Here is a 25,867-nt window from a genome sequence, read left to right as displayed (position 1 = left end):
CTGTCCAGACTTCAATACGAGACCCTGAAATGAACACGGCCCGACGGCAGGCAGAGAATCCAATGGTGTTGATCGAAGGTTCGTAGGTTCATTTTCTGCAAAGCATAGCGAGTTAGCTTTTTCCTCTAGCGACGGGGAGGGGGTTGTCGAGGGGGAAATGATATAATTATGCCTCGATCCAAGCCAGGAACACTTCAGTTCTTCCTCTGTGGGCTGTTCTGCTGGAAATCAATAAGGTCAAAATGATGAATCTTCATGATCTCTCCATCTCTGATGTGTTAGGCATGATTGCAGTGGGTGTCTTCATCAGTAAGAATTTCCCCTCTGGAGGAGAGGAAGGAAGAGGGCTTCTGGGTTTGTCACTGACAATGCAATTAAAACAGAGTCCAGGCATTCGTTCCGTTAGCACAACCTTTGATTCTGGTAGGGCTGCTCAAGGAAGAGAACTCACAGGCGACACAGCTGTCCCCCCCTCCCCCTGGTTTATCGAGTCTCATATGCTGACTCCCTTAAGACCGTCGTTGGCCTCTTCCTTCACTCCTCGTGGTGGCCTTTTATCCTGTATACAGACTCTGACAAAGACACCGGTGTGCCTCCTTGGATACTAATTCTTACCAAGTTCCAGACCCGCCACGAACAGACCTGCCATGGAGTCGCATCTGTGGGGCGTTTAATCCGGTCTCATGTCCCAACTCCAACAGCAACATCACCCTGTTTGAGAACGCCACGGGGGAATACAACGATATCTGGAAGTACGACGCCCGCGTACCCAGGTATGTGGTCGACGCGTTCCAGAGCGGTCTCGGGATTATAAACAGCTCTTCTGTCTCTAGCATGTTTGACATTCAGTCTCGGTCACACTCTTGGTCGTAGATTAACAACAACCCGGGGGCCACGGAGCCGGACAACGGTTCGGCCTACCCGGGCAGCGTGTTTCACCAGTTCGGGTCTCTCATTCTGGAAGGTAGAGTCGTGGTGTTAGAAGGGCTGATCCATCGATATGGAACAAGGAGGGATTGGCTTTCGCAACCACACCGCACCGCCTCTCCATGCGTACGGGATTAGCTGGTCATACTGTTCATTGGGCCAGAGACGCAGTGTGGCAATATAAACCTGACGCTTGACTTCACTCTATCCAAGTACGCGTCACAGGGATCACCGGATGCGCCCGCCAACCTGGTGCTGACAGACCGCGGCGGGTTTGCTAATCTCGACCACGAGTATCCCGAGTGGGATCGCAGCGATCCGCAGAATAGACCGGAGCCAGAGCAGCGTGCGTACAAAGCCGCCTGGTCCAACAACGCCTACTCGATTAATCGGGAATTCCGCCACCACCTCCCCTACGCTATCCCCGCCATTCTCACACCCTTCTGTGTCCTTGTAGTCATGAGCATGTTGCTGGCCCTGTGACGCTCACAGGAGGGAAGGATGAGTTGGTGATTATTCGGCCGGTATTTCGAAGACTGCTGAATTATATTCACGTATCAGCAGAGCGAAGCTCTGCAACATTTACTTGATTCATACTGTTGATAGAGTTAAGCAATCCCAAGATCTAGCTAGCTATTACTAACTAGCAAAGTCACTACGAGTATTCCAGTCACAGCACCATGTAAGAGAAGAAATATTATGATTGACCTGGCAATCCTAAATATAGAGACCGCAGTCTAAAGCGGCAGATAAAACCCCTCTATCTGGAAAAAAAAAAGGAAAGAAAAAAACAAACCCCAACCGATCGTGACGGTGGAACCAAACTCGCTGATGATGCAGAATGTGACCCATTCAAAAATCCAATTGTGGGCAAGGTATATCAAATGTCTAAGTTGTTTGTACACAAAAACGAAACACGAAGCATTAAGGTGGGTGAGGGGATTCGTTTGCTGAAGCGTGCTTCTTTATACAGTCGTATATTCGATCTCGTCGTGATCCGCGGCACGGTTTCTGCGGCCGTGGCGGGAGAGGGCGCGAGTACCTGTTGTGGGCACTGGTTTCGCGATGCGGAGGATCCAGCAGAGGCAGTATTCCAGGGGCAGGAGCAGGTTGAAGACTCGGTTGATGAAGAAGCAGAAGATGACGGAGAAGAGGGCGACGGTGGCATCGAGCCAGTAGTGGTTTGCGGTTGCGACGATGACGCTGAGGACGAGCAGCGGGTAGACGATACCCAGGACGAGGAAGAAGAGCATGGTCAGGAGGGGTTTGCGGGGCCCGCGGCCACGGAATCGCTGCAGGATTCCCGAGTGGTAGATGAAGGTGCAGCCGATGACGAAGGCGTAGGTGAAGTGCAGGGAGGGCATGGCGGCGAACTGGTTGACAGACTTGCCGCCCACCCAGACGCTCTCGGCGTGCTCCTGGCGCACGGTGTCGAAGAAGTGGTACTCCTTGGGTAAAAGGCGCGGGGGCATGCATGGGAAGAAGCAGAAGACCATAAAGGACATGAAGTTACCGAGAGTCATGGTCCGTCGGGCGACGGCAAAGGTAGGGTGGTCGGGAGCGCAGTAATAGTACCATGAAAGGAACCTAAAAATTAGCACCTCTTTTTTTTTTTTTTTTTTTTTTTTTTTGTTTCTTTAATGAGTGTCTCTTACAAAACAGTTCCAGGAATATGGACGAGCGAGTAGATGCGGTTAAAAAAGGTCATGAAGCCCGGATGACCGTTCATGAAGAAGGCCTGGAAGTCGGACTCCTGGATGGGAAAGAAGAAGCTGAGGAAGGAGGCGTGTTCGACGTTGAGGATGCCAATGGCATGGTTCTGGGCGACCTGGACGACGCCGATCTCCGCGGGCGACAGCCATTGCGAGGTAGCCTTGGTGATGGAATAAAACAGGTAGTTGACAACCCAGTAGAACATCTCCACCAGGAAGGGGAACTTCTGCAGGATGCGGCTGTGGATGTGGTCTGCCCAGCGCGACGAGTCCGGGGTCTTGAAGGTGATACCAAACACGGTCTGAGCCTCGGAATGGTATGGGTTCTCGCGTCGCAGGTCGCGCTCGCCGTCCGATCGGAGGAGGGGGTCCGGCGACTGGTCGTCGTACAGGGAGTCCAGCTTTGTCGACCGGCGCGATCTGAAGATACTGAAGTCCCGATGGCGGTTGATGATCAAGGATCCGACCATGATGCTCACGACAATCTATCAATTAGCTTTAGACCACCAACAATGAGACTCTTCCTCTCTCCAAGGTTCACGTACAATCGGTTCCACCCATGCGTGCGACGCGAATTGAGGCGCCCCCAAGTCCGGCGTGCTTGCCGAGTCTGTGGCCATCTTTGCATCCATTTATTATATATAAGACCGATCGACGATAGTATATAAAACAAAAGGTGTATAATTCCTTATATATATACCGATGGAAACGTGGTTGTTGGAACGACCGGAGGCAAAGAAGAAAAAAAAAAAAAAAAAAAAAAAAAAAGGCCGTTTCACTGGGACGCTTTCTCACGCGACTGGGGAGAATGCCAGTTCCAGGGAACGGAAAGGGATGGGAAGATCAGGGCAGATCGGCGGAATTATGAACCCGTATTATTATTATTTGATTTCGAGAACCGACAGTAGAGGAGTACTATAATTATAATCACAAGATTAGCTTCTGGAATAGCCGAATGGATAAGGAGAGGTGGTAGGGAACTAAAAAGGTCGACGCGTAGGTAGTGTACGTACGTCTGCAAGCAACGACCAGTTAGTTATGTGAGTGATAAGACAGACAGAGCCACAACAACGACGAAGACAGCATACCTGGGTATATGTACGGATACTGACTGGATGTACAGAATATATGCACACGCAAGGGAGGCAGAAATGACGAGAGGAGAGAGACAGAGGTTAAGAGTGATACTCTCTGCCTGAAGGCTGAATGCCGAACAGGGGCAAGATTCGTCGGGTTTTGTAAAAATTTAGCTATTATTATTAGGTTTGCTCCAGCGCCCATACGTCAAGCGATCAAATCGTGGCTTTTTGCTACTTGGGGGCGAGTCCACCCAGCTGTATGTTATTGGCACCTGAAACAAGGATCCTCGAGGCTGATACGGCTGAGTCGCTGGGTCTGGTGGGGATGATGAATTATAAGCACTGGAAAGTTGGATACGCTCGTATAACTGTATTCATAAGGAGTCGTACCCGAAGAGAAAGGGTTCAGGGGTCTAGAAACTATAGACTATGATCTCCCTGTTCGTCGTTTAATGTTATGTAGTAGGAAAAGAAGAAGTTCCTCCAGGGTCTAGCGACTCCCAGGTTACTCCGTAATTAAATCAACTAGTAGTAGTCATCACGGTGGAAATGAGGAGATGATGTGATAACAGGCTAACTAATTGTGTACTTGAACTAATGCCGCCTGTAAGCAAAATAATCCTCTTTTCTGGTCCTCTTACCTGTCACTCACTAGCCATTTGGAGTAACCCTTACGAAAGTCCCGAAAGAATAATTAATTCTCGCGCCGACTTCTCGTTTTCGGGATTCCATAAACGAAGCTGAAGCTGTAAGCTGAAGTAGTTACGGAGTAGTAAGTACGCTGTATGCCACGTATCATAGCCAGGGTCATGGCAAGGGTCGGCGGTTAAATACAGCCACAACAGCTAGTAGTAACTAGTAGATAAAAAAGAAACAACAATTAACTAGTTATGTAGTAGTTAACTATCAGTCATGTCTCATCCCGTCGGATAAGTTGATACTCGTCGGAGGGTGGCCAGCGCCGTGTCCGCCGCCCACAGTAAAGCAAACTCAGCCCGCCCGCAATAAACCCCACGAGTAGAGCCGCGACAGCCATACCAACAATGATCGTCATCGCAGTGCCATTCAGAAGTAGGAATACTGCCTCCGCGGGGACCTCGAGCAGCTCTGACCGGCCCAGCACGTCCCCCGCGGCATTTAGGGCCACGACCCGCACGAGGGACCGGCCCAGCGAGTCGGGGAGAGGGATTTCCGTCTCGAAGCCGTCCTTGTAGACTTGAGACAGGATAAACGACTCACCAGGTAGGCTGTCGTTGTCATCATCTGCGTTGGTAACTTCAACCTGCCACTGCGTAACCTCCGTCGCGCCATTCCAGCTGACATACAGAATTCGGTCGAGGATGACGGCGTTCGGCGGTTCGCGTGGATGGCCGGTCCATTTGCCCTTGAAGACCCGGTAGGATGACACCCGGCCGAAGGTGAAGTAGGCGGACGCGCCAAAGTGGGCGTCGCAGAGGAGGCGGCCATCGGCGGCCGCGAACTCGGTGAAGGCGGCGCTGTGACCCCAGCCGACCAGGACGGTGCCGCTATCTGACAGGATCTGCACGCTCCCCTGTGAAGCGGCTTCCATGCGTTGCGGGTTGTGAAAGACCGTGCGGAGTTTTGCAGAGAGATGATCGTTTTTCTGCAACCCGAGATCGATGACAAGCGCCCGGCTCTCAACCGACGGGTCCGAATTGTCGTCGGCGGAGTTGTCGAAGAGTGTGACGGCACTGTCCCCATACCAACGCGCATGATGTTGCCAGGAGAAATCGGTGGCCGCGCCGTCGGAGAGATCATGGAAGTCGTTCTCCTTGCCGCCTAGATTCCAAAGCACCGCGCCAGTCCGGCCATCGACATAGCTCACAGTGAACGTGTGGCGGCCTGAGACGAGGTAGTTTCCCCGACTGTCCTTGTCGATGCTGTTGATGTGGTAAAAGTCAAACGCGGCACTCTCGTCCTCGCCGCAGCCAGTAAACGCCGATGCCTCGCTCCTCTGGCAGCCCTGCAGTGTCTTGAACGTTCTGTCGACGGGGATATGCTCTGAGGCCCGCCACTCAAAGAGGACGTTGCCTGTCTCGATGTCGATCTCCTGGAATACCCCGTCGAGGATCCAGCCGTCGACGGGGCCGCCAATGCCACTCAAGTCGCCAGGGATAGGGTGGTAGATGGTGATCAGCGCTGTATCGGAAGGCGTGAGTTGGAACTCATGCATATCGCCCGTTACATTTCCACCGGGAATTACAGCATACCGAAGGGTGTAAGATGAGTCAAGCTGGTCAAAAATGTGAGCAAGCCTTGAAAATAAGTAAGTGGTAGGGAAAGTCTTTTGATAGGCATACCATATACCAAGACCCCTGTTTGCGACCATCTCGCTCCTCTCCCACCCAGAAAGTGAGAAAGTTCTCACCGCGGTAAGTCTGCACACGGAAGTCCTGAGTGATCCCCTGCAGGCCAAAATTCCGCCAGACCAGCTCCCCCTCCGGATCGACGATCATGCCGGCCGGCTCGGGGATTGAATCCCCCCGCGGGGCAAGAAATAGGTAATCCCGGCTACATCGGGCGTCGGTCTGGAGGAACTCGAAGCGCGGCGACTCATATTCGAAGGAGTTGTAGCTGCGCGCGGGCGCGAATCCATAGAGACCCAGGTCGTACCAGGTCAAATCCCCGCGGAAGCGGAAGCGGGCCAGCTGCGGCGTCACCAAGACGACGAAGAGCCATACCGCGAGGACGATGGGAAGCAGGAGAGCAAGGGACCAGACACTCGAGCGCCAGCGAGACAACAGAGTAAAGGCATTGTTGTTTCCTTCCTCCCTGTGACCGCCACGAAGAAAGGCGAGGCTCTCCTCACGCTGGTGATTCTGCGGGGATATCGATCGTCGATTCGTCCACCTCGTGAGTGAAAAGGCCATGAGTCCCTCTCTATCTTATCTTGCGGACTCCCTAGCCAGACTGCTAGGGGGAGGGGGGGTTTCATTATTTATTGCCGCCATAAAAGGAGTGTCGAAGCATCCAAGGAAAATGGATCCCTTCTCCATTACTACCTAGTTAGTTATAGCTCTACTGATAACAAGTGTCGGTGCGCTGGACTAGGAACTTAGCATTCACCAAGCAGTGGCAAGAGAAATCCGTCTAGCCAGTCGTCATCTTCAATGGACAGAGGTTCCATTGCTGTTCCCCAGTCAGGCCAGGTTGTTCCTTCCGGGGAGTCGGTACGGCTTGCGCGTACTCGGGAGCCAGCGTTGATCCAAGCAACTGACGTACTCCGCAAATGACGCTGCATCCTGACATCAGCCAGTAGACCGGGGATGGCGCAAGATCTTTCGTTATCATGTACCTGGGCAACAGACTTGGCGGACCTGCCAAGGCACGATAGCCGACGGCGTCGCGGACAATGGAAGAGTGGAGGAGGAGAGAAAGAGTGTCAGTGGTTTGGTGATTTCGAGGCAACGTCTGTTTCTCCACTGCGGGGCATAATGAGTATGTAGAGTAGGAGTGTATGTAAGTGAGGTTATTTTATCTACAGAGTTGACCTCAGGAGTAGAAAATAATATCACATGATTGGATCAGTCAGCTCAGCAGTCAGCACTTATACATATGTGTACGCTATTTCGAGTCATATCAGACAATTATAATCGCTATTGGATATAAATAGACTATCTATGAGTCTATAAGTATGCTTAGAGCAATTGTGTTACGATAATACTGACTGACATCGCATCTTACTGTACAAAGTACTCTGTACCTTAGATAGGGAGAGCAGATTACTGCATAAGCAAGACAACCTGTCTTAGTTAAACCGGACTATCATTGAATCATATCTATATCATAATACTGCCTGTAGGGAGGTGTTGCACAGCGTCGACGGCCCTTGCATATATGACCTGATGTAGAGCAAGAGGTACCTTAGGTACCTATAAATATAGAGAACAACTCAGGGTCAAGACAGACAATTGTATACTTATACTCTATTACTGAGTACTGTCTAGCAAGAGATTATTGTTCAAGAGATTATTGCTTTAGTACGCTCTGTATCAGGAGAACCCTTATATCAACATGTTCAAAATCTACTCTCTCCTCCTCCTTAGTCTCAGCCTGCCTTGCCTCGCCATACCTACCACGAACATCAAACGCAACGCCTGTACAGTAGGCGACAGCTCTGTGTCCTGCTCAGAAACCTATTCCCCGTACCAGGTACAACAGCGAGAATTGATTTTAAAGAACTATGTACTAAAGGCTTCAATAGATCTCGATCACTATCCAACCTTCCCATGCAGCAACCCTCTCCGTCAGCGATGAGACAAACGGTAACACGCTCTGCCATGCAGATGGGGACGTCAAGCAGGGCGTTGCCTGTAACTTCAACGACAACGGAGTCGACGGACATGTCAGGATCTATCTAGATGCCTCTGACGATGTCCATCTCATGGTGAAAGATACGAAAAGCTACCGAGGGGATGATTACAATTATGTGATTTACAGTGGATTATGAGGGGAGAAGTAAATAGTTAGATCGTATATTTATTTCATAACCTACTTATGTACAGCAGATAATGTCATTCCTGATTCAAGCGGTCCACACCACCCATAGACATCACATCGACACTGTTCATAAGACGGGCAGCTAAACAGTCAGTATAAGAGAGAGTGTGTGTGTGTGTGTGGGATAAGCAGAGGAAAAAAACGTACTAGATATCGTCCATCCCAAAAACAACATGCCAGATGGTTTCAAACACCCAACCCACACCAAAGCTATCTGTCAGATCGGTCGAATTGGCCCAATGCAACATGCGTTCATAGTCGGTGCGCGGGCGTTGGCGGATTCGCGCCCTACTAACGGCAAACTGAGCACAACAGACCCCCCCGATATGCTGCGGGACATCGCGCAAGTTCTCGACAGCAAAGAGGTGCTGGTACACGCCCGCAAAGGCTGCCCGGATATCCTTGTTCTCGATATCGACCTTTGACGGATCGTGCGGGTGCACATGTGTCGGACAGCCGGGGACATGGTCGCAGCGGAGATTGACGTAGCCTAACGCGTCGACGGCCTCGAGGCGGAGATTGCGCACCGCGGCGCTCGTCTTCGGACCGAACAGGTCGTTGTGCCATTGTTTTTCGTTGGCGTGCACGAAGATCGAGTACGGCGGGAGAGCGTCGTAGAACTGGACAAGGTACGATAGGTACGCGGACACTTCACGTCCGCGTTGGGCGAGGGGGAGGAGAAGATGAGGTTCGGGGACGGTGTCGGTGGTGTAAACGAAGGGTGTTGTATTATACCTTCATCATTAGAAACGGTCTTTTCTTCTTTGTTTTAAAATGCTGCTCACTTCCTGCAATACTCCAACACCCACGTCACGTCTTCCCTTCTCGTCTTGGCCATGACCAGCCCGATAGATGTCGACTGTGTCGCGGCCATCTCGCCCAGAGCGCGTATCGTCCGTTCATTCTTGAGATCGGCTTCCTTCAGATCGGTGGTTCCTTGTTATCATTAGATCTGAAATCCAATTCATTCTAAGGAAGGTTCTATAATTCTTACCAACTGGCTCCAGAGGCATGCCCTGATAGGTGGACAACGTAAGGAAGATGATAACCGCCAGCGTCGCGCAGGTTAAAATCAGAGGTCGGAATCGTGGAGAGAACATGCCTTTGGCCATTTGTATAGGTATCTAGGTAGATACTGCCTATCTTAGGCGTCGTTCTCTCTCTCTCTCCTGATTGTTCTCTGTAGAAAATTTCAATATTGACCGGACCTGCCCGAGAGACCAGACGGCCCTCCGTGATGATGTTTATCTTTATTTTGTCTGGTTTGATCATTGTTTGTTTGATAGGCGTTGTTCTGCAAGGGACATTGACTTTCTGATCGATCTGGCGGATCAAATGCCATCCATCCCTTGATAGGCATGAACTCGAGTACCAAGTAGTTGGATGTGAGTGCTCAGTACTTACTACTCCTTAAGACTCTTTTGCACGGCGATCCCAGTGATTATCATGTCTCATTATAATATTACATATCGTAAAGCTCTATATACATTATCGTCTAGCATCCAAATCATCGAGAGTACTCCGCAGTGACCGTGGACAAACAGCGTTTGCTCGTTCGTCGAGTCGTTGTGTTCCTTTGTCTTTCCTTTGTCTTTCTTCCATAACACCTTTCCCAGAAAAAAAAAAGAAAAAAAGAGATCAATCTTGATCCCGTGTAGTATAGATATCGTAGGTATAGTATAACCGGTCGGTTCAGTAGCGAGAGCGAGAGAGAGGAGCGAGAAGCGACTAGTGAGAAACGCTTTAGTCGGTATAGGTCGTAGTTCCGAGGTAGATATATATAGTTATATGTTGTCTCCAGGAGAAGACTTCCTGTTATCCCGGGTTGGCCCAAAAACGCTGTCCTAACGGAGCCAGCTTGCGTCGTCGAGGAATAATCCGCTCGACGCACCGCTTGCTTCGGGAGAGCAGCAAGTCAATCTTATCCGAGGACCCTTCGGAGAGGCTGCCGACTGAGGTGGTATCTTCATGATTGTGATTCGCCGGCTTAAACGTCACGGATGGTATTGGTAAAGGAATGTGTAGTCTGCCGGGCGCCGGGGGTGCGTCTAAACGGCCAGTGTTGTTATTGTGGTGATGGCGGTGATGCTGTCGGCGGACTCCTCCTGCTGGTGTTCCTCCTCGCTGCTGAAATCGGAGCAAACGCTGCTCCATCTCCGGATCGACAGGCCGCGTACCCTCAAGCTCCTCCTCGGAGTCAAGCTCGATAGCACTCAGTCGCTGACGCACATCCTCATCGGCCCATTCCATCGACCGGCGATGGATGTGCAGGTGGCCCAGACAGCGGCGCAGGTCCGGGTCCGCCGACCGGGCCTCGTGGGTGATCTTGCCTCGCGACAGGACGGTCAGGCGGTAGGGCATGGAGTGTTTCTCGGCCAGTGGAGGCCAACGTTTGTTCAGGAGCACATTTTTCAGAAAAGGGACGGGCGATTTGGCCATCTCTGGCTGGGCCGGGGAGGGGTTGGTCGATGGTGGTGGGAGGGGGAGAGCGGGCGAGGCGGGCGAGATGCCTCCGATTTATTATGGGCGGTAGAAAACGGTGGAGAAATAAATTTCTTCAAATCAGATGATTTTTGTAACGCTGGTAATTTATTAGTAACTTGGCCCAATAAATCAGGAATTGAGAAATAGAGAAATCGCAGAAAGATTTCTAGGATAAATATATATATATGTCTATATATCTTCATACATTTAATTCTAACAGTGGCAGTTGATACTGTGTGACTGCCACTCTCGCCGTCTCACACTCTCGGCCCGGTCAATCCATGGATCCTCCGACGCAAACGAACAGAAGATGGCGACAAAGCCAAATCGACTCGCTGTCGCCTTTGGACAGGCCACTCGTGACGTCAACGACAGCGGCAGGGGGCACCAACGATTGTCTGGAGAGATGGACAATCGTGCGAATGGAGATTTCTCGGCGTACACAAAGAACGACCTGGACTCAGGTGTAGTGCCTCATGATTCTATTCCTCATGTCCTTGGGATGGCGTGTCATGACCGAGTCAGTAATTATTCCGTATGGCTGAATGGAACAGGGTTGAGTTCTCCGAGTGGTGCTGATGTCTAGATTCTCTTCGTTATTCCGATGATTCGGCTAAAAGCCATCCTACGAAACCACACGAGTCTCACGATTCCTCTTCTACAACAGAGTGTTATTCACAAATGAATGGCAAGAATCATTTGGGTATATGGAATACTCATCGGACCAGGATTAAACTTCCTCCTTGAACTCTTCCTTGAGCTCCTTGCATCAGCTCACCAGGTCTTGTGCCTTGAAGTCAACTGAATTCCTTACAGATGCTACCCCACGCATACACTCTTGGCAGGCCAGCAATCTGTGCCAGCGAGACCATCGATATTCAGCGTTGCATACGGAGTTTGAGCAAAATCTACAGAGTACCCGAGACGACGAGGCGTACCGATGGAGCACACCTGCTTACCAACGGTTTACTCCGTAAACTGATACATACAGAGTACCCCGTACGGAGTACTCCATACATATCTACGGAGTTACTACTCCGTAGCTAACTAGCTAGCTACAGTTAATCTCTGCAAGAGTGGGGAGATGAGTCGGCGTTATTCACATTGAGCGGGGTTAAGCTTGATAGGCGAAGAAAGCGACTCTTAGGCGATTTAGCCGACGCTGCCGAGAATTGAAATAGCAGTTGTGAGTTGGAGAATATATCTACCATGATATCTACTATTATTATGATCTAGTATGTAGTATTGATGCCTGTGGTTGCTTTCCTTCCACTTCTCCTACTTTTGAAGAATGGCTACTCTGTGCCTGAATTCTTTTCAATGGGACTAGATAGTATCAATTGACTGGAACTATGTGGTACGATAAGAAATACGAAACAGTAGATTTGTTAAATAACTAGTTGTTCCTATAATATATGCTGTCATCGCTTCTACATTTATGATTGCAAAAAAAATCAGCATTGCATGATGGTGTTCTCTGTTTCCGCTCAGGTTCAGGGACAACCTCGACGCTCTTCCCTCTCCTCCACAGATACAGTTCAAACAGGCATGAATTAATCATGTATCGGGCTAGCTATGATTTTGCGATTCAAGCCGATTTCTAAGCATCGGAGATAGACTCAGACATCCCATACCGTTTTGTTAATTGACCCCTCTCGCAGGATTCGAGTATAAAGACGTCAGCAACAGCACGATGTCAACAAATACTACCGTCTCTTTCTCCTCCTACCTGAAATTTCCTTCCCGTTACTACTCACATCATGAAATACGTCCAACTCGGTTCTTCAGGCCTGCGTGTCTCGCCTGTGTGCGTAGGGTGCATGAGCTTCGGCGACCCCAACACGCTCATGTCGTGGACGATCCCCGAGGAGGAATCGCTGCCCATTCTGGACCACGCGTACAAGTCCGGCATCAACTTCTTCGACACGGCCGACATGTACGCGAACGGCACGTCGGAAGAGATCCTGGGCAAGGCGATCCGCGAGTTCGGCTGGCGGCGCGAGAGCATCGTCGTGGCAACCAAGGTTTTTAACCCCGTCGGGCGCGGCAACGACAAGGTGATCCGCATCTCGGAAGACGAGCGCAACAATCTAGGCTATGTCAACCAGTATGGGCTGAGCCGCAAGCATATCCTGTCTGCTGTCGACGCGAGTCTGAAGCGACTGGGGCTCGACTATATCGACCTACTGCAGATCCACCGCGCCGACCCTACCGTCCCAGCGCGGGAGACCATGGAGACCCTCAACGACCTCGTCCGGTCAGGCAAGGTACGGTATATCGGCGCCTCGTCCATGTGGGCACATCAGATGCTTGAGTACCAATACACGGCGCGTCAGCACGGCTGGAGCGAGTTCATCTCCATGCAGAACCTCTACAACCCCATCTACCGTGAGGAGGAGCGCGAGATGATGCCCAGCTGCATGAAGTTCGGCATGGGCGTGATTCCCTGGAGTCCCCTGGGTATGGGCTACCTGACCCGCCCGTGGAAGACGTGGGGGGATACCTCGCGCGGCCAGGCGCAGGCGGGTCGTGTCGCCGGCGGCATCCCCGACGAGTCTGACCAGCGCATCAACGAGCGCATCGAGGTCATCGCTACAGAGCGGGGTGTGTCCATGGCGGCTGTCGCCATCGCGTGGGTACTCTCCAAGCCCTTTATCACCTCAGTGGCCACTGGTATGACCAAGATCGCGCGTGTCGACGAGGCGATTGCAGCCATCGATCTCAAGCTCACCGAGGAGGAGATCAAGTCGATCGATGATCTATACCAGCCCAAAGCCGTGCGGGGGCATTTTTAGAAAGCCGCTTTTGAGATAGTAAATAAATACCAAATGAATGAACTGTTTGACGTACCTATGTCCGTTTTCAGACACTGACGTCAAGACTCTGCATAACATTCCCTCAAGTCGATGATATAATCCTAACTCTAAAACATAAACTTGTTTCTCCATCGTATATAAATACCTTAACATCTCGACCCTATTCTCTCATCGAATACACAATTACTCGCAACTTCAATTACAATTACTACAACTATTATACACCATGTCTGACGCCGGCCGCAAAGATTGGTCAACCCGTACGACTCCCACATTAACCTCTCCTTGAACGATTCTCTAGAATTTTTATCTAACAATCTCAGAGCTTAAGGAGGGCATGATTCCCGACTCCTCCAAGTCCACGCAGGACCAGATGCGCGAGAGCTTCACCGACAACGTGGACAAGCTTGCGCGCGGCGCGCAGCCGGATAGCTCCAAGTCCTGGACCCAGGAGGCTGGGGACAAGGCGAACCGGATGTTTGAAGACTCTAATGATAACGAGGGATTGTGCGTTTCTCCTTGCTGTATGATTTAGGGTATGCTGTATGCTGACTTTTTAGTATGGATAAAGTGAAGAATACTTTCGGCATGAACAAATAGGAAATTTGGTATAAGGAAGGTTAATATAGTATAATGAAGGGTTAACAAAGGAATAAATTAATAAATACTATATATATGAAATGATCATTCTATTCCAAGTTGAAGAGTGTTATTATAGATTGTAGTCCCGGTATAAACCGGTTCGTCTTTCGATGCCAACACACCCACTGCTCTCCAAACTGCTTGGATAACATGGCCTCCTCATCCACGACCCTCAGCCAAACCATGGAGACAAAAAAAACAGCCAAGGAGCCTAGCACAGCGTCCCGGAAGAAAGGTACACGCAAGAGTTGAAGCAGTGTATTGTCATTTCCCATCCAGCACGCCGGCGTCCCATCCCACCGCAGCAGTAAACCAATGCACCCGCCACACACCAGAAACTGGCCTGTATACCCCGGATGCTGGATGAAACGGTACACGCCCGTCGTCACCAGTCTGTCGGGAGCGGTAAGGTGGAAGGTGAAGTTGGAGCCCAGCCGGTGAAACGCCGAGAGACGGACCGCCGCACCCACGAAGATGGCCAACAGGGCGACTCCGCTGGTCCATGTCCACGAGAAGAGCGCTTCGTTCAGATTCGCACCATACGGACAGATATACCGGGAATATCGGTGATGGTGATGCTCGTCTTGCTCTCTTATCCCTCGCCAGAAGAGCGTGAGGAGGACGTGGTGGGCGATGATGAGGGAGGCGACACGGCGGATGACGGTCGGGACAGATCGTGTCAAGAGGCGGATGCGGTCGTTCTCGTTATTATTCTCATTATTGGAGGCTGCCTTTTTCGGGTTCGGATCAGTAGTGCATCGGACGCTGAGGGCGCCTGCTATGGCTATCAACAGAGACAGGGATAGGGACATGATGGGTTTAATAGATCATACGAGTAACATGGTGGTGTCATTGTGTGAGGATGTTGATTGTGCACAGACAATGAGGTCATAAAAACAACCACTAGGTTAGTTAATTGACCGTCTACTATAGTCATTTAATATATAACACCATACAATCATTATATGTTATAAATATGTAGTAGTACTTATTTAATACATCCACCCCCCCACGCCGTCCCTGCCACTTTCCCCCAAAATCCGCCCTTCTTGTTACGTGCGGCGTCCATCTCGGCGCGCAAGACAGGGTTGATTCCCTGCCGTCGCCATTTCTCCTGCTGTTCGGCTGGAATCTGGTGGACAGGGTGGTCGGGGGCGACTTTCTTGTTGGGATCCCAGAGTTCCGTAGGGGTTTTGCCCCATTTCAAGGCTGGGGAGGGATTATTGGACATGAGGTATTTCTAAGTGATTTGATTATGTAGTTCAGGTAGTGAGTTTATGAGTAACTAGTAGAACAATGACTCCAGAACCACTCTTTATACGGAGAAAGTACGAGTATTGCTTACTGATATCATAGTGGCTCAGCTCGTACTCCGTACCAAGTATTGCTCTCGGTGACTAAAAATCTTGAGATATTGCCAATAACTGTACTACATACTCCGTACTACATAGTAGTAACTACTACATACGACAATACTTGTACCACGGACTTGTAGTAGAACTACTGCTAGTAATGTAGAAGACCGACTTTCATGCAGACATATGGCTAATGCGGATGCCAACACGCTTGATTAGTCTTCGTTGTTTTTGGTATCAGAGGCAAACAGCAATCGACACCCGCACAAGCTTCTTCTGTGGATAGTCGTCGCTGGGGTTTGACACCTGCAGGAAAACTACATGTGTGTTACTTCGTCTCATCATTAGAGATCGTATTTTCGAGGTTAGATGCATCAGCTGCCTAGACCAAACAGTTGGGGATCTTATAAAAGGAGAGGGAATAGAAGAATCAAGGAGGAGGGAACGGACGGCTTTTAAGAGCAACCCCGGGCGGGGAAATAAACAATACATGGGGTCGAGCCAATCATGAAAAGTTCAACTTCCACCCTTGTACGGGGGGTTATGGTGCCATTAGTCATAGTGATGCGATGAGAAGGTACTGTACAAAAGTACAATGTTGCAAGTGCTGGTCATAGTCTCGATCCAGGGTGGAATCTGGCATAGCGATGACAGGTTGCAGAGTAAAAGACATTGCCCGCCATTGCCAAAATTATCTCGCCAATGAATTGCTGCTGTGCACTAGATACTATCATACCCCCCTGCTTTACAGCGGTGGCTTCGGTCTCAATTTGTCCCTCAATCTCCCATATGAGATCGCAGACGGCTGCCTGAGCCACAGAAGGGGCTATACCCCGAATTGTCTCCAATACCTTGACAGCATTAATAAGTGGAGTGTTGTGTACGCGCGACTCCTCTACTTCCTTCCGGTAGGAGTACAGGTCGTTGACGAGAGCAAAGTGCTTGCTGCAGAGAGCTCGGAGTCGGTCCGTTTCATTCCATTGGGCGTTCGACAGGTTGGCTTCGCAAGCGAAGCGGATTGAGCGAAAGATGACGCTATACAGGATTCGGTTTCAGGCTGGTTCCTCAATCTGCAATTCAAGGCCCCGGGAGTGAGAGCTCTTAGTACTTACTCGGCGCCAACATCATGAACTCGGTATGCAAGATAGCGGCCGAGGTGGTCTAGGCACTGAGAAGGCCTCTGAGTGGAGAAATAATCGTCCACCCAGTTCAGAATGAGGTGGGAGTCGGCTGGATACCGGGAATCCAATTGCTCAGATAAAAGCTTCCTAAATGCCGCCACTTTTTTAGAATCTATCCGGGTTGTCTGTTGCTTGTCCTATCAACAGCTCAGTATGTGCCCCGAAAAGTGAGTTCGAGACTGTCTATACATATTCTAGTTCCACAAGATCTAATAATTATCTATTAGAAAGGCCGGTACTCGTATCAAATTAGACTACTGCTTACCATCTTGCATGAATATCAAAAGGTAGCACTTCATCAGGGTCTTCATGCGTTCCAATTCGCCAGTAGGGAAGAGATGGACAACGAAACTGGCTACTGTCTCGACCTTTTGATTGACAAGCTGTTTTCCTTCAGCGCGACCAGCAAGCAGACTGGCCAGGTAGTTTTGTCCTGACCTGACAATTTCTCCGTGGTGGGCTGACTGGGCGCATCCAGGAAATGATGATAACCAGGGAATGCCCAGCAGTTCAGGTTTTATGATATTTGCATTCTCCCAGCTACTCGCAAGTAGTGACAGGAAGCCTCTTCGAACCGGCGGTGTTTGAAGAGCGAAATCTCTACTCTCCACGGGATTGAAGCCGTAGACTGGCTTCATGATACTGGCTTCCCTAGTGTCTTCGACAGACAGGCTCTTATTGACAGTCGTATCACTTCTAAGCAGCGAATAGGACCCGAATTGAGAGCTTTGAGGGGAATTGAATGCCCTGAACGCCCCTAGCTTTGCCTGAGCTCTAGCACCGCTGATGATACTAGAAGAACGTATTCTTGTGGACGAGTCAACATACGGCCTCAATCCAGGCCAACTTAATCGAACAGAATAAGACATAATTGTAAGTGAAGAGCTGAGTAACTTGTCCAAGAGACTTCGTAAAAAAGTGCCGTTCCTTCCCGTTCAGGAGACGTCAGGCCTGCTTATGTCAGCCACACACTCTCTCTTGCAACTGTCAAAAATCAATCCTTTTCTTTTTGACCATTCTGGAGGTATTCTAGTTTCATTGAATCTCTGGCTTTTATGAACTATAACTTTCAGAAGCATGGTATTAAGGAAATGGTCTTCAACCAAAATGCGAAATCTTGCTACCCCTCCGCCAGGGAAAGCATGTTGAACTTGCGCGGATGGCAAGGTCCACTGTCGACCGTGAGATATCAGCATGTTCTCGGTATAAACGATTAGAGCGTCATTTCTAGTACGTTTGGGATAGTATTACGCCTGATGTACTCCGTATCTCAAGGGGAGATAGGCTGGGTCGTGCTACATGGATGCTGCGCCAAGGCTATAGCCTACTTGACACATCAACTGCTAGTTTGAAACGAAACGAGAACTGTCACCCTTCAACAGGCGGCGTTGCGAACTGCTCTGCATGCCATGGTCTGTCTTGCTGTATTGTGGCATTGCCGGACTAATTAAAGCTCGACGGATCATGGTCTCAGCAAGAGCCGTCTTTACTCCCCGTTCAATACTACGGTAGTTCACAACCCTGACTGCTCGATGCTCAAGTCGACCATTGATGAAATCCAGCATCCGGTCATACTCCTGAAGCAACGGCGTTCTGCGAAACCAATAATTGAGGGGCCTGGGGGCGAGAATATGGCCAGTCGTCATCTCTTGCGGTGGGATATCACGGATATTCGAGCCGTGGAAGTCGGCTGAAACGGGTTCTTAAAACGGCTGCTGGGTGCAGGCAGCAGATTGGTTTGCAATGATACTATTTGCTATCTGTGCCTACAACCACGACTGCTGACAGCGGCTAATGCAGTGCACTATTTTTTTTTCTCACCAGTGAGTTGATTGAATCTGCAAGAGTGGCAGCCTTTACCGTTTTTAGGGGCCTCGGTATTCCGACCCCTCTTCTCAGAGCTCCGGACCATGCCCCCGAGATAAAGGTTGCGGTTTTTCTCCAACTAGACGGACCAAACACTCTGAATCTCAAATCAACACATTCCGCAACTACTAAAATGACAATCACCCCTAAAATGGCGGTCTATACGACCGATCATTCTGAAGGCGTCCTGAAAACACACCTCTGGCGCACTGCGGAGAATTCCGCCGCTTATCTGCTCCCCCACATCCGTCCCGCCATGAATATCCTTGACGTTGGATGCGGCCCTGGCTCGATCACTGCGGATTTGGCCCAGCGTGTGCCCCAAGGCTATGTCACGGCCATCGACTACGTGTCGGATCCTCTTGACGGTGCCCGTTCGCTGGCGGCCTCCCGCGGGGTGCACAACGTCACTTTCCAAGTCGGTGACATCCACTCCCTTGAATTCCCCGACAACACGTTCGATGTTGTCCATGTCCATCAAGTGCTGCAGCACATTGCCGATCCCGTTCAGGCGCTGCGCGAAATGCGCCGCGTGGTGAAGCCGGGTGGCATCGTGGCGGCCCGCGAATCCGCCGCTCTGAGCTGGTTTCCGGACAACGAGGGGATCTCGGCATGGGAAGAGCTCTCGGATCGAATGGGCCGAGCGCGGGGCGGGAACCCGCATCCAGGACGATATATTCATAGCTGGGCGGAGAAGGCCGGGTTCGCACGAGACCAGATCACAAGGAGTGCGGACTCGTGGTGTTTCAGCAGCGACGAGCAACGGGCGTACTGGGGTGGCTCAATGGGCCAGCGGGCAACGTCATCGGGATACTCGCAGGTGGCTGTCGGTGAAGGTTTTGCGACCCAGGAGACTCTGGATCTCATTGCCCAGGGGTGGAAACAATACCGCGAGGATGGGCAGGGATGGTTTGGGATCCTCCATGGAGAGATTCTATGCCGGAAGTAATATATATTCATAGACTAACTACCAACCTAGGTACATATATAACCACTTGCAGTAACCAGTAGTCACTAAGTAGATGACTCAATACATATAGTACTCAATACCAGACTTTAGAAGTGATAATCGTGAATCTCAATCGTCAGGCCATCAGGCACTTTGACCCTTTTCAGATCGTCGATATCCACATCATCTGGAGCGGAGACTCTGGGAATTGACGAGTTGGAGAATTAGCGAATGTCATTCTTTAAGGGAAATTAAAGAGAATAAAGAGAATCGTACTCAACGAAATGAATGGGCGGTACTGTCTGCGTGGAATCAAAGTCATCGGGGAAAACGAGCCCCTTGTCATGATATATTTCCCTCAAGCTATATATCTTGTTAATTTTTTCCTTCTTTCTTTCCTGGCTTTGAGAATTCTATACTTCTTCGCCAACTGCTTTCCATCGCCGAAGAGGCCGTGTGCCAGTTCGTTGTAGTATCTGATATCGAATGACTGATTAAGAATTACCGTATTAGTTCCATGGGTATCCATCTATTAGTATATGGAGATGGATTCTTACCAGATCTTTCGTCATGGTTCGTGATGTTGAAGTAAACAATGTTAATAGTTGATCAAAATTGATGGCAATCTTGGAGTGTGCAGCTCTGTATATATTTTTTGGCTCTGGAGATCCATTACGTAGGGAATCGAGCCATTGGCGAACATGATAGGATAGATTTTCTGTCAGAGGCAACGGTTCAATATCATGGTAGTATCTTCTAGAGATTTACTCATCGCCATAACCACGGGTTTGCTCTGAGTTCTTCTCACGCAGAGATGAGATCATCAATTCGGTTCGTTTGTGGATCACCCGAGTCGAACCACGGATGGGAATTCCCGCCTTGATGAGCCTTGCATGTTGTTTAATTGGGAAATCTGGATCTTTCTTTCTATCTCCAAAGGCGAAGAATGAGGGAGACTAATTGATCATGTGATAGGTATTTCTGGAGTCAGGTGTACCCTGGCATGTGACTACAATCCTTACCCAAACGGGCATCACACAAACATCCACCAATTTCTATTCTACAATACTCTATATTCATTCACAAAACAGTAACAAAGCAGTTACCTAGTTACTAGGTACTTACTGACTACTACTAGGTATGTATCTCCAAACTACTTCTGTGTCATTTCTGACTCAGGCCTCGTGTCACAGTCCCCAGATGACTCATGTAGACAAGGATCGACGTGGGTCAGTTACGAGGTCTCGCGGGCTTGCATCTTGCGCACCCGTCAGCCTCAGTTGTACTACTCTAGTGTTCTGGAGACTAGAAATCGATTATATATCAGGAGCTATGGAGATAGAAGGGGGAAGGGACATACCGACAAGAGTCGACACCTCTTTTTCTCTCAGCTAAACAATTGATTCCGAAGAGCCATGGCATCGTCTGAGGCTGTCTCATATGAAACTGCCCTGTGCATTCTCCCACCTTCACATCTCACCCACGATTTCGAGCGTCTGCGGGAACTATACGACAAGGCTTATGGCAGATGGCCTCCCCATCTCAATCTAATCTATCCATTTGTGGCACCAGAAAATCTCCCACGGGTGCTGGATTTGGTCCAATCGACCTTGGCGAGTAAGAAGATCGAGTTCTTTCCTTTATGTCTAGGAAAACCGGGGTTTTTCGATCACAAACGGAGCAGCACCGTATACACGACAGACGGGGAGAAGGAAAGATGCGACGTCTTGGATCAATTACGACGGGAAATTCTAGGGGAGCTCGGCCACAGCAGCAATTCACACCAGCTACATCTAACAATAGGGCAGACCGAAGCAGAAGATTCTTTACTGAGAGATTACCTGCTGGCCAAGGTAGCTTTGTTGCCGCAAGTTGAGTGGGAGGTGACCGAATTGGTGGTTTTGATCCGTGACCGGTCGCAAGGATTGGATACCTCTTCAAGTCCTATGCGAGTCTGGGCAACTCTGCCACTATCTGGCCAGGAGCCCTGGGTCAACAATCTGCCTACAACTGGGACCGAGAAAGCTCTCACAACGCTTTCCTCACCTACCGTTCAATCGAGGCCGACCTTTCGGTTTGTCGAAGGCAAAGGCACTTGGGAGGCATCCCTTTCGCCCTCACCAGGTACCGCGTTAGAAGAGCAAGGTAGCCACGTTGATTCTTCTTTAGTTACGCTCTCTTCATACAATGTGCTTGTTGATGCAATGCACCCTCCTTCACTCGACAGATACCCTCTGCTCCTGCAGAATCTGCTTTCAGATACTGCCGCAGCCGATATTCTTCTGTTACAGGAAGTATCAGATGACTTCCTATCTTACCTGCTGAAAGACGCTGAAATCCGCCGCCGCTACCCTTTCGCCACGCATGGGCCTCCCGACCAGGCAGACATGGCACCATTGCCAAGTCTGCGCAATACTGTTGTGCTCAGTAGATGGTCATTCTCTTGGGAATGGCTTCCTTTCGAAAAGCGCCACAAAGGCGCCGTGATCGTCAAATTTGATTATGTGGGAACATTACGCAACTCGACGTTCTTGCCTCTAGTGGTTGCCGGCGTCCATCTCTCTTGTGGTCTGATTGATAGCTCCATCGCAGCCAAAAAATCTCAATTAAGGGCCATTCTCAGGCATCTGGCTGACATCTTTCGCGATAATTCCTGCTTTTTGGCGGGTGACTTCAATATCACCACCTCATCGTATACACTGGACCTGGCGCTGAAGAGGAAGTCCATCACCGCGGAAGGCGCATCTAATCTGTCAGGTACTGAGGTTCTTCTTTCGCAGGAGGGCTTTTATGATTGCTATTATGTCAGTCGTGCTGCTGTGTCTTCGGAAATGTCTGATTGCTCTCATGCCCGTCAGGAGTATCAAAAACTGGGTACATTATATGAAGGAGAAGAAGGTGCAACATACGATCCAACCCATAATCATCTTGCTACCCAGATTGCTGGCAAGAGCTTTCATAGTCGACCACAGAGGTATGATCGGATTTTAGTCAAGGGCGACAGGTCAAATGTTCTCCGTTTCAACATGTTCGGATTCCCTGTTGGAGACGCCGGTGTTGCCAGTGATCACTGGGGAATTAGAGCGGTGCTCACATTGGACTCCCAGAGTGCCGAACCAGAAAGAAAAATACCACTTATCGAAGCTGCAAGAGCACCAAAAGGTCTTGGTGATGTCAATCGGCTTAAAGAGTGTCTACATGCGCGGCAGATGTTTCCCTCTCCCGAGGAGATGAGCCAACGCACAGAGGCCATTGAGCTGGTGACAAATGTGATAAACCACCAGGAGGACTCTCCCGCCGCGCCTAGATTGAACATCTCTTTCGTCGTGGTCCCGGTTGGTTCATATTGGTTGGGAGTCTGGGATGCCGCATCCGACCTCGATCTTCTGGTCATCGGACAGATCAGTCCTCGTGTATTCTTTGCCCTAACGACACCGAAACTGAGGAGAGCTGCAGATCACGGAATCAAGATTTTGAGAAAAGTACGGGCGGCATCGGGGACGATGCTGGAGCTGGAAGTCTGTGGTGTACAGCTCGATCTGCAGTACTGTGCTGCAACACGTATCGTTGAAAGGTATGGGGCGAAGGTCGACTGTCTACATGTAACCATACTGATGTCGATTCCACAGCTGGCCACAAGCGCTCGAACTCCCACCCACTGATTCTATTTTCGATCTCCCCATGCAATCACTGATTAAACTCAACGCCCTCCGAGATACGCACTACCTTGAACGCACCATTCCGGATCTCGCTGCGTTCCGTCTTGCCTACCGGTCCATCAAAACTTGGGCTCAGCAACGAGGACTATACTCTGCAAAACTAGGTTATTTGGGAGGGGTTCATATAGTTTCGCTCCTCGCGCGCATTTGCAAACTCGCCTTTCGCACAGTGGGCCTCACATCAGCCGCAGATATTATCTGCACGTTTTTCCAGCAGTATGCACAGTTTAACTGGAAGAAGGACGTGGTCTACGATCCAACATTCTACCAGAATGGATCTCGATATATGCGTTCATTCAGGGAGCCGCTGGTGATCCTCAGTCTCCATGCACCGAGAGTGAACGTCGCCCGTGCCGCTTCCGTCCCATCGGCGAGGACGCTAGAACAAGAGTTCGCCCGGGCAAATAGGCTGCTTTCGAGTCCTGGGGCTTCCTGGAAGGGGCTGATTGATTCCACTGCTTACGTCAGTGGCGTGGATGAATTCCAGAAATCGTACGCCAGCTATGTGAAGGTTGATGTGCAGTACTGGGGCGGGGCAGCCACAAAGGGGCGAGCGCTCATCGGGTGGTTGGAATGGCGATGTGTCTCGCTTCTAGTTGGTATGTAATGTCTTATTCTACTTTTATTTGGTTTTCTTTCACTGACACAAGCAAAGACATCCATCGCAAATTCCCCGACATCCTTGCTCGAATCTGGCCTGCGCGGTTTACCCAGATACATGAAAATGAAGACAGCGACAAGGAGTACCAGGGCTGTTACCTGATCGGACTAGCCAAGGGAGACGTATCTACCACTAGCACGGGACCCATGACCGAGCCAGACAAGCAATCCGCGCAGATCTCCCTTTTAGCCATCCTGAGGACGTTCGCAGAGGAAATCCGTGCTGACGAAAAGTACTTTGACGCCTCCTCATGCTGGGTGGACGTCACTCTGGCAAAGGGGTCCGAGGTGGGTGATCTTCGGATTGATGATCGCCACTGGGGATCCTACGGCGGTGAGGATGACGAGGAAGAAGAGGAGGAGGAGGAGGAGGAAGACCAGTTCCATGATGATGGTGGTGATGATGATGAGAGTCACGAATCTCTTCCCGTGCCAAAGAGAGGAAGTTTGCCATCCAGAAAGTCAGTGGGTGGTGGGCCGAAGCTGCGTCCGGCAGGGGAAATTCTAAGCCGGCTACGATGGGATCCGAACCTGGACACGGCGGATTACATCGTCGGCTACGAGGACCGGTTTCTAGGCGAGCAAGAGATGGGTGTCGACCAGTGGAAGGCGGAATTGACGGATGAAGCGTTTATCCCTATGCATCGGATCCTGTACTTTAAACGCAAGGCAGATGGGGTGAGGGTCTGGGACCGAGAGACGCGGACAGACCTGCTGTCTAAACAAGCTGAACAAGAAGGAACATGTATGTTTCAAATGAGATGAATATTATTATACAGGTCTAGTGAAGAACTAGGTACCCTCCAACTTAGGTATGAATACCATCACCAGCCGAACTCGTCTGGCGGCGGTGGGGGAGGTTCAAACGGAGGAGGTTCGAATGGAGGAGGCTCAAACGGAGGAGGCTCAAACGGAGGAGGAGGGGGAGGACCGTCGTCATGGTCATCTAACAAGTCAGTATATGGAGAAAAGTCATAATAGAAGATCATGATCAACCCACTCAGTTCATGTTCCAAGAGGGCACCACCCACAGCCCCCAAGGCCACACCCGCCGCACCCGCCGCAAACATCTTGCCCATCCCGATGGATCTCTTCTGCGGCTGCTCATCCTGTCCACGCTGGTAATAGTCGTATCCTCCTTGTGGTGGTGGTGGTGGTGGTGCATCACGATAATATCCTCTCCCACCGTCCATGGGGGGGACAGGAGGAGGCATACCGCGGTCGAACTGGGTTGGAGGGTACGGATTCTCCCATTGCGATCTGCCCGTGGCTTCTTCTACCCAGAAGGCGCGTTGGTTGTTTGCATCCCATTCCTGATACCAACCAGGTGGAAGCGGAGGAGGGGGACCAGGAGGGGGAGCAGGGCCCGGGGGTCTTTGGGGAGGACCTCTGGGAGGAGGGCCTCGAGGACCGCCATAACCACCGGGACCTCCGTAGGCATAGGGAGGTTCGCCGTATGGAGGGCCTCCGTAGGGCGGACGGTTATACGCCATGAATTGAAAGTCTGGAAAAAGTACTATAGAGTGTTATTCTATCCAAGAGAGACGAAGACGTGCTTTTTACATTCTCTTATCTATTTAACGACTCCCTACTTTTGTACTTTGTACCCCTACTCCACGTCAAATGGTTTCACTCTAACACCGTCGATTGTTCTCCATAGCTGTTTATATTCCGTAGCTTCCGGTCCATTTTGCGCTTGGCAAAGGCTCCACCGGGGATGATTCTTGTCGGGGCACCAGGCAGAAGTGAATTTGCGTACAGCAGGAATAATACCTACTGTACTACAGATGTCTTGACCGGAGTAAGCCCGTTGCAGAGGGCCAAGGAATAGGGGTGGTTCATTACTATGTATTAGTACCTAGTCATTCTTAGAATCCGCAGTCAGTAACTAATAAATCGTTAGTTCGGACATATGTAGTATGAGCAGATCCTAAGAGACTTTGCCACGTGTGTCGT

The 25,867-nt window shown here is 50.3% G+C and overlaps 14 protein-coding genes across 14 annotated transcripts; 6 read left to right on the top strand and 8 right to left on the bottom strand.

Moving 5' to 3' along the window:
* Nucleotides 1-145: 145 nt before the first annotated feature.
* On the top strand, nucleotides 146-1,410 carry ASPZODRAFT_162625 (hypothetical protein; the record flags this gene model as incomplete). Its single annotated transcript, XM_022726587.1, has 3 exons — nucleotides 146-587; nucleotides 626-773; nucleotides 1,091-1,410. Exons 1-3 carry the CDS (start codon nucleotides 243-245, stop codon nucleotides 1,408-1,410), a joined length of 813 nt encoding a protein of 270 aa, XP_022585195.1. The 5' UTR covers nucleotides 146-242.
* Nucleotides 1,411-1,892: 482 nt separating this feature from the next.
* ASPZODRAFT_11542 (hypothetical protein) lies at nucleotides 1,893-3,259 on the bottom strand (the record flags this gene model as incomplete). Its single annotated transcript, XM_022721105.1, has 3 exons — nucleotides 1,893-2,514; nucleotides 2,583-3,124; nucleotides 3,185-3,259. 3 exons carry the CDS (start codon nucleotides 3,257-3,259, stop codon nucleotides 1,893-1,895), a joined length of 1,239 nt encoding a protein of 412 aa, XP_022585194.1.
* A 980-nt stretch (nucleotides 3,260-4,239) lies between these two features.
* On the bottom strand, nucleotides 4,240-6,609 carry ASPZODRAFT_148133 (hypothetical protein; the record flags this gene model as incomplete). Its single annotated transcript, XM_022725337.1, has 4 exons — nucleotides 4,240-4,359; nucleotides 4,800-5,972; nucleotides 6,040-6,460; nucleotides 6,590-6,609. 4 exons carry the CDS (start codon nucleotides 6,607-6,609, stop codon nucleotides 4,240-4,242), a joined length of 1,734 nt encoding a protein of 577 aa, XP_022585193.1.
* A 1,066-nt stretch (nucleotides 6,610-7,675) lies between these two features.
* ASPZODRAFT_126607 (hypothetical protein) lies at nucleotides 7,676-8,271 on the top strand. The gene is made up of 2 exons (XM_022721531.1): nucleotides 7,676-7,891; nucleotides 7,944-8,271. Exons 1-2 carry the CDS (start codon nucleotides 7,754-7,756, stop codon nucleotides 8,187-8,189), a joined length of 384 nt encoding a protein of 127 aa, XP_022585192.1. The 5' UTR covers nucleotides 7,676-7,753; the 3' UTR covers nucleotides 8,190-8,271.
* On the bottom strand, nucleotides 7,854-9,473 carry ASPZODRAFT_86227 (hypothetical protein). The gene is made up of 4 exons (XM_022730272.1): nucleotides 9,234-9,473; nucleotides 9,025-9,175; nucleotides 8,387-8,974; nucleotides 7,854-8,321 (listed from the first exon to the last, which is right to left on the bottom strand). Exons 1-4 carry the CDS (start codon nucleotides 9,349-9,351, stop codon nucleotides 8,231-8,233), a joined length of 948 nt encoding a protein of 315 aa, XP_022585191.1. The 5' UTR covers nucleotides 9,352-9,473; the 3' UTR covers nucleotides 7,854-8,230.
* Nucleotides 9,474-9,952: 479 nt separating this feature from the next.
* Nucleotides 9,953-10,700, bottom strand: ASPZODRAFT_126605 (hypothetical protein). The gene has a single exon (XM_022721530.1). The coding sequence runs from the start codon at nucleotides 10,676-10,678 to the stop codon at nucleotides 10,055-10,057; it is 624 nt and encodes a 207-aa protein (XP_022585190.1). The 5' UTR covers nucleotides 10,679-10,700; the 3' UTR covers nucleotides 9,953-10,054.
* Nucleotides 10,701-12,125: 1,425 nt separating this feature from the next.
* On the top strand, nucleotides 12,126-13,530 carry ASPZODRAFT_126601 (hypothetical protein). The gene has a single exon (XM_022721529.1). The coding sequence runs from the start codon at nucleotides 12,484-12,486 to the stop codon at nucleotides 13,516-13,518; it is 1,035 nt and encodes a 344-aa protein (XP_022585189.1). The 5' UTR covers nucleotides 12,126-12,483; the 3' UTR covers nucleotides 13,519-13,530.
* A 235-nt stretch (nucleotides 13,531-13,765) lies between these two features.
* Nucleotides 13,766-14,139, top strand: ASPZODRAFT_11537 (hypothetical protein; the record flags this gene model as incomplete). The annotated part of the gene is made up of 3 exons (XM_022721104.1): nucleotides 13,766-13,799; nucleotides 13,863-14,046; nucleotides 14,100-14,139. The coding sequence occupies 3 exons, from the start codon at nucleotides 13,766-13,768 to the stop codon at nucleotides 14,137-14,139; spliced, it is 258 nt and encodes an 85-aa protein (XP_022585188.1).
* Nucleotides 14,140-14,264: 125 nt separating this feature from the next.
* ASPZODRAFT_126597 (hypothetical protein) lies at nucleotides 14,265-15,490 on the bottom strand (the record flags this gene model as incomplete). The annotated part of the gene is made up of 1 exon (XM_022721528.1): nucleotides 14,265-15,490. A coding segment is annotated over exon 1 (653 nt), but the record flags the coding sequence as incomplete, so codon positions are not given.
* A 399-nt stretch (nucleotides 15,491-15,889) lies between these two features.
* ASPZODRAFT_162617 (hypothetical protein) lies at nucleotides 15,890-17,586 on the bottom strand (the record flags this gene model as incomplete). Its single annotated transcript, XM_022726586.1, has 3 exons — nucleotides 15,890-16,571; nucleotides 16,649-16,829; nucleotides 16,983-17,586. The coding sequence occupies 3 exons, from the start codon at nucleotides 17,584-17,586 to the stop codon at nucleotides 16,148-16,150; spliced, it is 1,209 nt and encodes a 402-aa protein (XP_022585186.1). The 3' UTR covers nucleotides 15,890-16,147.
* Nucleotides 17,587-18,734: 1,148 nt separating this feature from the next.
* ASPZODRAFT_148131 (hypothetical protein) lies at nucleotides 18,735-19,532 on the top strand (the record flags this gene model as incomplete). Its single annotated transcript, XM_022725336.1, has 1 exon — nucleotides 18,735-19,532. The coding sequence occupies one exon, from the start codon at nucleotides 18,735-18,737 to the stop codon at nucleotides 19,530-19,532; it is 798 nt and encodes a 265-aa protein (XP_022585185.1).
* A 107-nt stretch (nucleotides 19,533-19,639) lies between these two features.
* Nucleotides 19,640-19,912, bottom strand: ASPZODRAFT_56254 (hypothetical protein; the record flags this gene model as incomplete). Its single annotated transcript, XM_022728599.1, has 2 exons — nucleotides 19,640-19,733; nucleotides 19,809-19,912. Coding segments are annotated over 2 exons (198 nt in total), but the record flags the coding sequence as incomplete, so codon positions are not given.
* Nucleotides 19,913-20,947: 1,035 nt separating this feature from the next.
* Nucleotides 20,948-24,676, top strand: ASPZODRAFT_54896 (hypothetical protein; the record flags this gene model as incomplete). The annotated part of the gene is made up of 3 exons (XM_022728499.1): nucleotides 20,948-23,106; nucleotides 23,162-23,850; nucleotides 23,907-24,676. 3 exons carry the CDS (start codon nucleotides 20,948-20,950, stop codon nucleotides 24,674-24,676), a joined length of 3,618 nt encoding a protein of 1,205 aa, XP_022585183.1.
* Nucleotides 24,677-24,724: 48 nt separating this feature from the next.
* ASPZODRAFT_234263 (hypothetical protein) lies at nucleotides 24,725-25,515 on the bottom strand. The gene is made up of 4 exons (XM_022727934.1): nucleotides 25,475-25,515; nucleotides 24,912-25,427; nucleotides 24,832-24,857; nucleotides 24,725-24,775 (listed from the first exon to the last, which is right to left on the bottom strand). The coding sequence occupies exons 2-4, from the start codon at nucleotides 25,402-25,404 to the stop codon at nucleotides 24,773-24,775; spliced, it is 522 nt and encodes a 173-aa protein (XP_022585182.1). The 5' UTR covers nucleotides 25,405-25,427; nucleotides 25,475-25,515; the 3' UTR covers nucleotides 24,725-24,772.
* Nucleotides 25,516-25,867: the final 352 nt, after the last annotated feature.

This window comes from Penicilliopsis zonata (assembly GCF_001890105.1).
Source record: "Penicilliopsis zonata CBS 506.65 unplaced genomic scaffold ASPZOscaffold_1, whole genome shotgun sequence".
NCBI classification, from domain to species: Eukaryota; Fungi; Ascomycota; class Eurotiomycetes; order Eurotiales; family Aspergillaceae; genus Penicilliopsis; species Penicilliopsis zonata.
Note: the sequence above shows the minus strand (reverse complement) of the source record. Positions and strands in the feature narration are given on the sequence as shown.

What these genes read in the sequence shown, in the direction of transcription:
- ASPZODRAFT_126607 (XM_022721531.1), top strand. Translation starts at nt 7,754, where the DNA reads ATGTTCAAAATCTACTCTCTCCTCCTCCTTAGTCTCAGCCTGCCTTGC. An exon ending in AAACCTATTCCCCGTACCAG is followed by an intron (nt 7,892 to 7,943) that starts GTACAACAGCGA and finishes AGGCTTCAATAG; the next exon opens with ATCTCGATCACTATCCAACC.
- ASPZODRAFT_86227 (XM_022730272.1), bottom strand. Translation starts at nt 9,351, where the DNA reads ATGGCCAAAGGCATGTTCTCTCCACGATTCCGACCTCTGATTTTAACC. An exon ending in CATGCCTCTGGAGCCAGTTG is followed by an intron (nt 9,176 to 9,233) that starts GTAAGAATTATA and finishes AATGATAACAAG; the next exon opens with GAACCACCGATCTGAAGGAA. An exon ending in GTGTTGGAGTATTGCAGGAA is followed by an intron (nt 8,975 to 9,024) that starts GTGAGCAGCATT and finishes CTAATGATGAAG; the next exon opens with GTATAATACAACACCCTTCG.
- ASPZODRAFT_126605 (XM_022721530.1), bottom strand. Translation starts at nt 10,678, where the DNA reads ATGGCCAAATCGCCCGTCCCTTTTCTGAAAAATGTGCTCCTGAACAAA.
- ASPZODRAFT_126601 (XM_022721529.1), top strand. Translation starts at nt 12,484, where the DNA reads ATGAAATACGTCCAACTCGGTTCTTCAGGCCTGCGTGTCTCGCCTGTG.
- ASPZODRAFT_234263 (XM_022727934.1), bottom strand. Translation starts at nt 25,404, where the DNA reads ATGGCGTATAACCGTCCGCCCTACGGAGGCCCTCCATACGGCGAACCT. An exon ending in CCTCTTGGAACATGAACTGA is followed by an intron (nt 24,858 to 24,911) that starts GTGGGTTGATCA and finishes CTGACTTGTTAG; the next exon opens with ATGACCATGACGACGGTCCT.